Source organism: Ambystoma mexicanum, chromosome 2p (assembly GCF_040938575.1).
Source record: "Ambystoma mexicanum isolate Mex_15411 chromosome 2p, UKY_AmexF1_1, whole genome shotgun sequence".
NCBI lineage: Eukaryota > Metazoa > Chordata > Amphibia > Caudata > Ambystomatidae > Ambystoma > Ambystoma mexicanum.
The window spans coordinates 310826835-310840134 of NC_090923.1; the positions used below are offsets into that span (position 1 = coordinate 310826835).

At 42.5% G+C, this 13300-nt stretch overlaps 1 protein-coding gene across 3 annotated transcripts in view; it reads left to right on the forward strand.

The window, feature by feature from the left end:
- TMEM40 (transmembrane protein 40) overlaps window positions 1-13300 on the forward strand; it is a 413366-nt gene that overhangs the window by 348303 nt on the left and 51763 nt on the right. For all 3 annotated transcript variants that reach the window (XM_069643616.1, XM_069643619.1, XM_069643617.1), the window contains 2 exons: window positions 9960-10034; window positions 10800-10862. In XM_069643616.1, coding sequence (XP_069499717.1) covers window positions 9960-10034; window positions 10800-10862 — 138 coding nt within the window. The remainder of the gene's footprint in view (window positions 1-9959; window positions 10035-10799; window positions 10863-13300) is intronic.

Here is a 13300-nt window from a genome sequence, read left to right on the forward strand (position 1 = left end):
TATAGTCGATTCGAGACCTCTGGCTTTCCAAGTATGATGGTCCCCTCTGAGAAAATCTAACCCCAAGGATTCCGCAAAGTGCATCCACAACCTTCCACGTAAGATGCCACAGCCACCTACCCGAGAGTGCTGCTCTGCATTTGCTATCATTTCGTCACCCGCTAGCTGTTCGCACAAACAGTTGGCATTCAAGTCACCAGCCATAACAATTTGACCTCCCTGGTTTGTCTCTCACCAGGATTCAATTATTACACCCAATTTGGTCAGTTCCTTTCCAAGTTGCCGGTCATTCAATTCACTGGGGTTCCAATAGATGTTAATAAAAAGAACAGAAAGAGAGTCTTTGTTTGTTCCTGATTTAAATGCGGCCACCAGAAAGTGGTGTTCCAGGCACCATTCCCCCGTTTTGGAGAACAGATTTGTTTGTTTAATGGCTATAAGTAATCCGTCCTTAGGGCGACCCTTATTGGAGCCCCGAGCACAAATGTTAACCACAGTAAACCCTTCCCAGCACAACTGCTCCCTTGACCAAGTTTCCTGAAGAAGAACAAAATCATATTGCGACAGAAAACTCATACATTTTTCATTGTTCAGAAGATTCAAACATCCCCGTGAGTTCCAGCTCACCAGTTTAAAAGTCAAACAGCTGGAGGGGTTTACCATGTTTTCTGAGTGAATCGATAGATTGCCTCAGAGTCAAGGCCAACCACCTCCATTCCTGCTTTTTCAAATTCGATTCATCATCAGAAGACTTATTAGCTTGACTAGATTTTAATTGCTCTGCCTCACACAACCTAGGCTTCTGTTGTACTGCCACTTGGGATTTGTATTCATAGATATCAAAACCTAATTTTTGAAGTAGTTCAAATTCCTTTAGCAGCAGAGACCTTACCAAGGGAGAAGGAACTACAAGTCTTACATAGTCATATCTGAACCTGTGAATAAAATCAACCAAAGTGATATCCGCAGAAGTGATCTAACTAAGTTCAGGTATAGTAGCTAATAGAGATAAAATGTAAGATCTGTTTAGTGAGATGTGACCCTGGTCTTCAAATAGTACTTTCAAAATCAGACCCGGGATATCAGGAAACACAGGTTGTTTTAAATCAGTGTCCATGTTGTCGGATGAGGAAACCACATTATCAGATTCGTGTTCATGAAGTTTAACCACATGGTCAGCTCTTCCCGACCCCAGGTCAACTCTTCCCAACCCACTGGGTACATACCCCTGGGTTAAAACAGGCGCCTCACCTTTAGGCAGGTTCGTTTGGCTGGTTCCCAAGGTACAATTATTCATAAAGGCGTGATTCTCACCCAACACCTTCAAAATAATACGCCTTAGTTCATTCTCCTTTTCCTTTCATTAGTACCCAGGGACCCAACAATTGTCTCGTGAATGGGATTGGGAAAGAGAGTCTCACGTTCCCCATTCGCATCATTATTAGCATTAGAATTACAATCTGTTCTCCCAACATCATTGTTTCTACTCCAGTCCACACTACCCAAACCAGTATTTACTGTCATTTCAGATTGTTTCACACGAGTGGAGACCTTAGGTTGCCTTTCATAGATCGATTCTCTAGTGTGACCAATAGAGTTCAGTAATATGGGGTGCGGCAGTTGTACAGCCTTGAGAACACTGTTAGTAGTGCAACCTACATGGTGTTTGATACCCCAGACACCCTTTGAGTTTGTGTTTTCTTTACTAAAGTCAAGAGAATGGGGACCCTTAAAAATTTGATACATGACATCTGATTTTTGTTTTAATGCTTCACTCAAAGTATTCTCCCCTTCTGTAAAAATGCCCCTTTGACCACATTCAACATCAGTTGTTTGTCCCATCACGATAGCTGTGGTCAGAGCATTAGCCCCTGAGTTTGTATGGGTCAAAGTAGGATTCAAAAAGTACAACCTGTTCACAGGCTAACTGTTGTGGATCCACTTTTCCTATACATTTTTGCAACATTTTGTTTCTAGCCGCATTGTTGTTTCTTTTCTTGTTTTGTTTGGCCAATTTCTTACTCTGTCTTTTGGAAATTTTTACCTCAAAGACGTTGTTAAGAGTCTTCATTGAGCCGTTTTTTTCATTATCAGTATCAGTGGCCTCTGCCTGTGTCTCATTAATCAAGCTCTCTGAGAGTATACCACCTCCAGCTATTTGTGATGATGGAATAATGATTATCTCTTCCAGTGAAGCAGATTTATCCAGGACAGTTTTTACCTTGTCCCTTAGTAGCCCTTGGACATGGGCCATAATATTGGGTATTTCTTTATTCATTGCCTCAGCAAAAGATTCAGTTACATACTGAGGAATTTTCAAGAGCTCTGTAGTTAAATTAGTCAGAGCTGCTGTCTGTTTTCTCATTTCCGATAGAAGCAGTCTGTTAAATATGCTTATGGTTGCAATAAAATCCGATCCTACACCCCTATTAGACGCCAGATTGTTAGGTATAGCATCCGAGGCTAACGCATGCCTTGACTCCATTGATGGACTAAATGGTGTATCAGCAAAGTCGTTGTAACAAAAGCTGCTTTCTTTCATCACATTAGGTTCCTCCATAACAACCTCTTCCACAAAGATAGTATCCCTCCCCGCCAAAAACTCTGGTAGTTCCTCATCTACAAAGAGTGGTTGCGAGGGATCAATAGCATCCTCTATCGTTTTACAATTAGGGGAACAATCCTACGCGCATTGCAGCAAAGCTTCTTCCTCATCACTGATAACTGGAAGAGGAAGAGCAGCAGCCCGCGCCAAACTCGCACGACGTGTGCTGACAGCATTAAAAAAATCTGCTCTAATATCTTTCATTGCAAAGCCCGCTTTTTTTCCCCATCTTCCGATCACAAAAGACAGATTGAGATAAACTTAGTAGCCCACTTAAGCAGAATGACCCTCAGTGGAGAAGAGAATCAGTTACATCTATCCAAATAGCACATATATGTAACAGAACCACCAGAGTCACAGCTTATTCTTACCAGCTAGAAGTCAATACTGAATCTTATTCCCCCATAGTAAGTCAACAATTGTGCTCCACCAAAAAGCAGTAAGTAACAAATGATAAGATTAAACCAACACCTCGCACTACGCACTGCTCACAGTGAACAGTAAACAGTGCTTTCTGGTGCTTCGTGGTGCATGCGCAGGTGTGCTGCACCATGGGTACTAATAGGCGGAAACAGGAAGACAGAGCAGGCAGGGGGCGGAGCCAGTGACGCTCGCTGCAATTCAAGGAAAGAAAAAAGTAAGCTGCTAGAATTGCCAGATACTACTTACTATAATTCAATATTACAGTCTAAAAGACTAAACATAAGGATAGCTTAAGTGTCCATAAGTCTGTATTTGTGGACAAATCCAGTGGCCAATAACTTTTTAAATACAGCCCAAGAACGCCGTGTAGTCACCTTCAGGCAACCACGGTGTTGCAGTCAAAGACGTCCTCCTAGCAGCACGGCAGCAGCAACCCATGAAAAAGGACCTCAGACTCCTCCGGCCGTTCCAACCAGTAAACAGTGCATACTGGTGCTTTGTGGTGCGCGCGCAGGTGTGCTGCACCATGGGTATTAGTAGGCGGAAACAGGAAGATAGAGCAGGCAGGTGGCGGAGCCAGTGACGCTCGCTTCAGGCAACCACGGTTTGTAGTCAAAGACGTCCTCCTGGCAGCACCGCAGCAGCAACCCATGAAAAAGGACCTCAGACTCCTCCGGCCGTTCCAACCAGTAAACAGTGCTTACTGGTGCTTTGTGGTGTGCGCGCAGGTGTGCTGCACCATAGGTATTAGTAGGCGGAAACAGGAAGACAGAGCAGGCAGGTGGTGGAGCCAGTGACGCTCGCTTCATGCAACCACGGTGTTGAAGTCAAAGACGTCCTCCTGGCCGCACGGCAGCAGCAACACATGAAAAAGGACCTCAGACTCCTCCAGCCGTTCCAACCAGTAAACGGTGCTTACTGGTGCTTCGTGGCGCGCCTCCTTATCACTAAAGAATGCCAACCAGGCTACAGGCTCTAGATAGTCCGAGTAATCACTGGGATTTTGCTGACCTGTAGTGCCTAGATGTCCTTTTTAAATTCGCACAGTCCATGCACATAGTCCATGTTATTTCAAAGTCCCACGTTCTTATCAAGCTAACGGTTTACATGGTCTCATCTCACGCTGCTTCCCAAACATCAAAGTCACTGCTTCAAATGCGAACTCCCCACTGTCCGACAAAAGAATTTGTTTTATGTAATGATGCTATTTTGCTGGATTAGCTCTTTATTATGTATAATCAACTGTGGAGTTAGTGTAAATTGTGTATTGATTTTCTGTTTTCATTAGACTTTAAGGAACTTTACAATGAACAAAATGGTGTAAATATTTGATGAATTAATAATTACATATGTGTGGCATCTTTGTGCCGGCAGGGTCATGTGATTAATCTTACTCTTTGGTCCAGGAGCTTGTCTGGCATGCAGTCATCCGTTTACTTCCGAGTTCACTTCCTTAATCCGGGTAGTTTCCTTGATACCAGCCTGTAGTTGCTAGTCTGCGGTAACATTGTTTTTAGTTTGCAGTGCTTTTGCTAATACTATTGCTCTCTGTTTTCTCTACTTTTTCTGACTGACCTCGCCATTTCCCTCAGTTTCCTTCTTCTGTAATTCCTCTTGCAGCGTAGTCTGTTCTTAGCCTTTGCTATAGTCTCTTGAAATATGTGCTGTGTAGCCTTCCTGTTCTTTTTCTGTGGAATTCTGTGAAAGTTTGCAATTCTGATCTTATTTTAACTAGTGCTTTGTAAGGGATTTCGATCAGGCACACACCCAAGTCTCGACTAGCATGTAGTGCGCAAATGAAACCCTTATTTTATTTTTGTCTATAAATTCAATATTCTGAATGAAATACCACTCGTATCACACCCTTCTCAAAATACCCCCCGGGTCACACTGAACCAGGAATCAGGCTAGTTTGTAAAGATAAATATGTATTTATTTATTTTGATCTTCAAATCACACATAAGTTTACTATAGATATATATATAGGGCAGCAATCAGCCATAGGGTGACCATACAATTCAGAAATAAGCAAAGAAATTGAATTCACTTATAGGGAGGCAAAATAGAAAACACAGGGAAAAAGACGTTTTTTTGCACACAGATAGCGTTTAGGTTAATGTTCCCCCTACAAACCAATGTAAGTAATCAGCAGGTTTTCAGGAATGAAATACAGGAATGAAATACAATGTCTAGAGTTATAGGCAATCTTCCCTCCCTAAACAAGAGAGGAAAAGGGTTTTGGCAAATGACACTTTTAAACTGGCAGACGAAAAATGGCTTTGTGAAATACTGCAAAAGGTGCAAAAATGCTTAAATGGGTAGCAATTCTAAGGAAGGCAACACTAATCAGGTCCTAACATACATGAGCTATAATATAAACAACAATACACACTTCAGATCAGGATGGGATGGAAAAAGCTCTTTGAAATGGGGAAATGACACGTGAAAACTTGGGAATTTTGCAAATTAGCAGCAAACATTTACTATGCAATATTGAAGAGCCACTGTTCGGCGATGTTATTAGTTGTGGATGTAGCTAAGGATGTTAGGTATCAGTGAGAGTTGAAATTTCATTTCTATCTTTAAAAGTGAAGGAGTTCTAGAGGTTTTAGTGAAAGGCGTTTTTGCAAAATAGGCGCGAAATTGAAAACAGAAAAGCGCTTTTGAAAATTACAGATGGGTTTGATTACACTATATTATGGCTATGAAAAAGAGAATGCCACATATGGATCTTAAAGTCACGTGATCAGCGTAACCCGTCCGGTTGTGGATACTCTACTTCTTCCTGGGATTTACTTTAGTTATTCAAAATCATTAGGGAGTTATGGTTTTGGAACACAGATATTGAGTTTAAAGATGGGATGGGTTTGAGATCTGGTCAATGAATTGGATCTGGTCTACCGGCAGCAGGGCACCTCTAGCGAGATTGGATCAGCAAGGCGGTTCTGGTCAATTTGGACTGCACCTCAGCCTGGATTTGGAAGGGTCCCTTCTGGTTACTGGAAACGGTAGATAGCAGGATGCAAGTTTTCCGCGGGCAAGCCTTAATTGTAGCAAGCCAAGCTGAATCAGAATTCAATCCCTTCAAGTTTGGTATGTTTGCAATTGGGTCAGGCTAGCAATAAAATGGCAATGCTAGAGTCTGGATTCTGCAAAGAAATCTGGATCTTTCAAGGATTTTGGAGTCAGCTACAAGTTGAAGAGTTCTGGAAGAAGGTGCTGCGTGGACATCTGGATGGGTTTGGAAGCAGGGTGTTCTGGAAGCAGTGCGTCATATGTGTAGTGAAACTCCTCAATTTATCCATTACAAAGTTTATGGCATGGGCAGAACTTCAAAACACACCCCCATGTCTGTAAGTGGCTACAGGCATGGGCTTTGTTTTGGTTGGCAGCCTGAACAGAGCTGACATCTTATGACAGGATTTAGGAACTCCCACCTGGACTTTTACCCAAAACTTACTTTTGCACAAATGTACCTTTCTACCATTATGTACCCTCATAAAATTGGACACACATACTTTATATTCGATTGTCTACATTTACATTCACTTCCCATCTTTGTGAGAGCTGTATTGGTCATTCTATGGATTTCTATCAATTTTACCCATAACATTTTGGATTAATCATTTCTAATTTGATACATCTCTGGGCGCTTATCAGTGGATCATGTACATACAATTGTAAGTTTGCAACATTAATAGTTTTGGCACAATCAGACATTTTTCATAACTTTGGTTCCTTAAATGGTATGAGTTTCCTCAATGTCTCCAAATCACAAGGCTGAAATTAGTTTAATGTCTACCAAGTTTCAGATGTATCCCTCTTTAGGTTGTTCAGTTAAGAGTTTTACATTTTTAATCAAAATAAGGATTTCACACCAAAGTCCTCCTGTGTAACCTCCCCTTTTCAGGCAGCAGCTGTCCAGTCCTTTGAAGTTCACAGAGAAACCTCCTCCACATCCTACCCCTCCTGGCAGAGGTCAATGCTCAGCCTGTCTTTTGTTCTTTGGTCAGCCAGCGGACGAATGTCTAATTCGGCACCATTGTGTGGCTTGTTGGCATTATGCGGGAACCATTAACAGCCATTAGCCTTCCTGTTCTCAAGGGAGTGTCAAGCATAGATGTCAGTTTTCCCAAGCCAGGTTGTCAGATCAGAATTAAATAATGGTTTTCCCAGACTGGTTTCTTTGACATTAAAGTCTTTTCATTTCCCATATCAAATATAAGCACAGTTTATAAAGGATTTAAACCTGTTAAAAGAATTAGCCCTTCACAAACATGCTTGAAATAGTGGATTTTGCATTTTTTTCAGAAAAAGAAACCCCTTCAAATGGGTTTGACAGCTAGTTTCCTTAAGCAGCTGTCAGGCAGAGAGACCTGGATTCCTCTGACTGCCTGGAGAATCCATGACTTCAGCACACTTTCCTTTCCATAATTCTCTGGGAAAGTGACTGAATTTTTAAGGACATTTTCGGATTAGGCCCTTTTGTGGCCTTGTTTCAGGTGACAGATGACAGCAGTGATTCTTGTTTTTACACCAACATTGCCTGTGTGTGGGGTGGGGTGAGCAGCTCTTTTGGTGGTTTATGAACCCTGCACAATTTTGCAGATTTAGCATGCACAGGGGTTATTGCCTCCATTTTTGGCAGTTTTCTTTTCCCATTGGCAAAGGGGTGCAGTGTGGCGCAGTGGCATGGATACAAATACTCCACAGTTTACAGAAGTCCTTTGCATGGGGTTTGGCTGCTGGGTTCCCAGTAGGCAGTGTCTGTACCTTTCCTATGCATCTCTCTGCTGTCCATAGTGCCGTATTTGTTAATAAATCTGGGGTTTCCGTTTCATGAGGCAGTCCCTGTTCTACTCCTGCTGGATCCACATAGGCTATTATCTTGTGAGTATTGTTTCCGAGGTCATGCCTTGAGGTCGACACACAGAATCCCACTCCTGCGGCTCCTTCCCAGGAGCATCTATGGTAAGGCATTGTAATAGTAACTTGCTCAATGGGATAGTTTGCCCTGACATCATGGCAACTCTGTGACCATTCTGTGTATGCTCCGAGTGTGAAGTAAACATGTTTCTTCCACCCTTTTCTGTTACCTGCCTTGGTTTCTAGTCTATACTCCAGGGATGTCATTTCACCAAAATGCCAGGGGTAGCTGAAAGGACATCACACGCCCCTTAACCTCTGATGATATCACAGGAAGTGATGTCATTTGACCCCACTCCAAAATGACATCACTGCTATACTCATAGCCTAACCTCTGTGGTCTGCACTACCCTCATACATACTGTCTTTCATACTATCCACTCATCTGATTTGGTTACCCCCTCACGCCCCCATATAACAGCAGCGACTTTACACATTTATTTTCCAGAATTTAGTCTTTCTGAACCCCCTCGCCCCTACAAATATTTAGGTAACTTTGCTCATCACCTTGGTTGCTTTTTTTTTAATATTTGCTTTTGGCAGAACACATTTGGTCCAATTTGTGAATTCAGTGTTATTTGATCTTGATGTGATTGTTGGGTTATTGTAATTGAATGACTATTTTATTTCTGCATGTGAGTTTCATTCTTATTTTCTAATTAGCACATGAGATGACTTGACACACATTCTATAAACGCTGACAGGGGCACGTGTCTGAATACATATTATAACTTGACTTTAATTGATCCAGTCAACATGTAAAAGGCAAATCCTACCATACATGATTACTAAATATCAACCACACTATACATCCCTATGTAAGGACCATGTACCGTGTTCCATAAATAAAGATGTGGATCTCGTTACCACAAAATACCTCTGAAGAGCGCGTTTAGTGGGGATATAATGAGACTTTTGGACGCGATTGTTTTCAGTTGTGGATGGATGGCATGAACAGCACTGCAGCACTACTGCAATATACTTCAGGCAATAGGAAACGGTCACAAAAACCTTTTAGGGGTGGTCGGATGGATGGATGGATGGATGGATGGATGGATGGATGGATGTTGTGCACAGCCCCCTGGGCTTACAGAAGCATAGAAATTGTGATCAGGGCTCGTAAAACTCATGGATAATGGAAGCAAGGATGGTGTGAACAGTGCCCTTAGCCAAATGCCACATTCTCAATCTACGAAGGAGGTTGTTAGGAAATAACCACGAAACCTATGAAAACACGTGCATGCAGCCTCCACCGTTAGTTGTACGAGCTTGCCGGAGCGTTTTCAGCCTAACCTCGCAGAGGCAGCGTTTAGTTTTGCTCTGATGATCACACCCATCACTAGGAGAGGGCTCTTGTAAGATGGGTGTCTCTAGGGCGTTCAGTGTTAATTAGCCCAACGGGACTGGTTTTCTTCTCAGAAAAGGGCAATGGTCGCACAATGTGAAGGGGATGTACAGCACATGAAAAAGGGGTGCATCATAGAAAGTGTGACTGTGACACGTTTCAGTGATGCATCATAGAAAGTGTGACTGTGACACGTTTCAGTGATGCATCATAGAAAGTGTGACTGTGACACGTTTCAGTGATGCATCATAAAAAGTGTTCATAGAAAGTGTGACTGTGACACGTTTCAGTGATGCATCATAGAAAGTGTGACTGTGACACGTTTCAGTGATGCATCATAAAAAGTGTGACTGTGACACGTTTCAGTGATGCATCATAAAAAGTGTGACTGTGACACGTTTCAGTGATGCATCATAAAAAGTGTGACTGTGACACGTTTCAGTGATGCATCATAGAAAGTGTGACTGTGACACGTTTCAGTGATGCATGATGAAAGTGTGACTGTGACACGTTTCAGTGATGCATGATGAAAGTGTGACTGACACATTTCATTAAGGTCCTGGAAGGATGTTCATACTGTTCAGAAGAAAGAGTCAGGTAAGATTCCACTTTAAGCACCAGATGAAACATTTGCAATGTTTTTCACTTTTTTTTATATAGACTGGACGATTTCAGCTGGAGTCGGTTTATTAATATTTGCATCCCTGGAAACAATTGGAATATATTTTGGCTTTGGTAAGAACTATTTGCACATTTGCAACTTTTCGTACTTCTTTGATATCGCATCAGTCGCTTGTTAGTATTTTCATTGCACTGCATAGTATTTTGGGACCTGTGAAGTGTGCTGCATGTTACCCAGAAGCCAGTTCTGAGAGCACAATGACAGAGGGCATGCAGTGCGCGGTTGGGGGGGGGGGGGCTTGGGACTTGGACATGCAGCATAGTCCTATGCAGAGGGGAACAGGTTGCTGTTAACTTTACCCACAAAGGCACAGAATTAACAGCCTCGTACATAATGGCAATCGATTTTGAGTAAGGCGGGAATTTAGTTTATTTAAGCCAGATTACTTAAATAGCCTCAGTTCTGATCAAATGTGCACTTTTGCTAGGCAACTTTGCACCAACGTTTGAAGTGACCAACTTCAGCACAAGGTTGATATTGCACTAGTCAGTGCAACACTTCCAGATATGGCACAACAGTACAATGCATCAGTGCAAAACATGTCAGGTGCCGGTGTAATTTCTGTATTCTATACCCTTTTTAATTTGTACTCACATAGAATAGTCTGGAGCTTGTCAATGTAGGAATGCGGGTGGTACTAACGTGTCTATTATACCTGTGTGCCTGTGTGCTCCTTCAAATTGTGTGCATACGTGTCTCCTAGCACTATCCATATTGAACAGAATGCGCATACACTTATTCAGCTGTGTGGAATATTAACACACTTCGTTTCTTCTATTGTACCCTTGTAAAACTATCCTTGATCTTCTTAATTTCAGTTACTCGAATCCGTGCTGTCCTTGAAGGTTTCCTGCCGCTGTTTCAGAGATCTGCACTTCCTGGTAAAGCATCTCATTTCCACTAAGACCCAGTGATAAACTCTTCTGTGCAATGAAAAAGCTTCAAATGAACATCTGTGATATGCATCTATGTGGAGCACATTTTATCTTGTTATGGGCCCAACAGCTTCATGGTACTACAATCAAATACATTCACAGGCAGGTTGCATGCAATTATAACTAATGAAATAATAACTAATGAAAAAATAACAAATTCATTTTTCGTTGTTTTACGCGGGTGGGTTTCCGCCCCCAAATCTTCCCTTCTACAAATTTTTAAAAACTTTTCACCACCCCTAAACCATTATTCCCACTTACAACCCCATTTTTGTTTTAATGAGTTATTTTGGTATTAGTTGTTTTTTCATTAGTTATTTTTTCATTAGTTTTGTATTCGATATAATCACTGCATACCACATAGGCAACATATGTCATAGAAGAAATTAATAATTGATGCAACATCAGTACTAGTATTAGATTAAAAACATGGAAAACCTCTCACAACGAGTGCCAACATGGTGCTAGTAAAACGATACACGGCTATTAAACTAGAGAAATCAAAGAAACAATGATGACCACTACTCTCTCCATTTAATTCTGCATCACCTTGTGTTTTACCAATATACTCCTAACTGAGGGGCCTCCTACCTGGAAGGTTGATCCTTTTAAAACCACCTGGAATTCGCAAGCCTCTCACCTCAAACCGCTCCCTGTTGATGTCCACAGAAATGTGTCTTAGACCGCTGCTCTTCACTGTACATACCTCTGACCTAGGAAGACTTATCTTGTCCTTTGGCTTTCACTACCATCTCTTTGCTGATGACACTCAAATCTTTTTCTCCTTTCCTTCTGTCACTCCAGCCATCTTGGAACGGATTATCAAATGTCCCACTGCAATTCGTCACTGGATGCCTCGCTGGTGCCTCATAATCAACTCTTCAAAAAAGGAAGGAAACTTCCCCAGATTCCATTGCCTTCCCTACCTTCCCCTCTCCTACCTCCTTCCTGCCTCACCTTCTTTCTCCTTCGCTAAAGGCTTACAACCTTAGAGTCCTCTTTATTTATTTATTTTTACATTTAAAAGCGCACCGAACCCTGGGGCATCTAGGCACTGGTTTACATGAGGGCAGAGGTTACACATGGTTATAACTATGGGTATTACCTTAGTTTACATGTAGGGGTTACAATGGTTATAAGCATAAATTAAGTGGTGCATACATGTTGTGTAGATCTACATTTCTGATCAGAGTCGAGGTGGAAGTGCCAAGAGTTTGTCGGGTTGGGCGGGTTCAGTTAAATTTGGCAGTCTTGTGAAAAGAGCCAGGTTTTGAGGCCTCTGCGGAAGGACCAGATGGAGTCATCAGATCATAGGGCTAGAGGGAGGGCATTCCAGAGTCTTGCCGCGAACATCGGGAAGCTGCTTCTTCCTGCTTTCTGGTGCCTGTTTCTAGGAATGCCGAGTAAGTGCGAGTAGGCAGCCCGGTAGGTCTGGAGGGTTGAGCCTTGGAAACATTTCTGGACAGGTAAGTTGGGGCAGTGTTTGAGATGCATTTCTGGCTCAATGCTAGCGTTTTGAACATGATGCGTTCTTGATCCGGGAGCCAGTGGTTGTTTCATCTGGCTGTGCAGATGTTTAGAGCTGATCTTATGGCGTTATTCTGAATAACCTGTAACCTGTAGTTTCTTTATATTACGGGCATTGGTACCTGCAAAGAGGGAGTTGCAGTAGTCATTCCTGGATAATATGAGGGCTCTAGTGAATGTGATGCAGCGGTCAACAGCTAGGAAGGGTTTACAGTCATTGATCAATTTCGCAATGTATGCTGATGCGATAGCGTTTACCTGTCTAGTTAGTGATAACGTGGAGTCTAAGTATACTTCCATGGTCTTTACCTCTTTGGCAACAGTGATGATGTTCCCGTCGATGGAAAAGGATTTGTATGAACCATTAAGTGTGTTTAGCCAGGATTGTGTGCCAATAAGGAGTAGTTCATTTTTCTCATCCTTTAGGCATAGTCCGTGTTGTGCCATCCAGGCCTGGATGGTTTGGGATCAATTGCTTAGTGCATTGGAGTCAGTGTCATAGTTGCCGGAGATGAGTAGGATGATTTGGGTGTTGTCTGCGTAGTTGGTGTAGGTGACACCCAGGACATCAAGGCGGTCAAAGAAGGGTTTGGTGAAGATATTACACATGGTCAATGAGTCACATGATCCTTGAGGCACTCCAAAGGTGATTAGGGAAAGGGTGGCTGCCGCTGAGGTGGAGAACACTCTCATTGTGCAGTTAGATAGGAAGGACTCTGTCCAGGCTATGGCTTTTGCCGAGAATTGGGCAGCTGAGGAGAGGTGGTGGCAGAGGATTTTGTGATTGACCAAGTCAAAGGCTGCAGAGAAGTCCAGTAAGGGGAGGATGGCCATGTTGCCATCGTCTTTGATTTCAT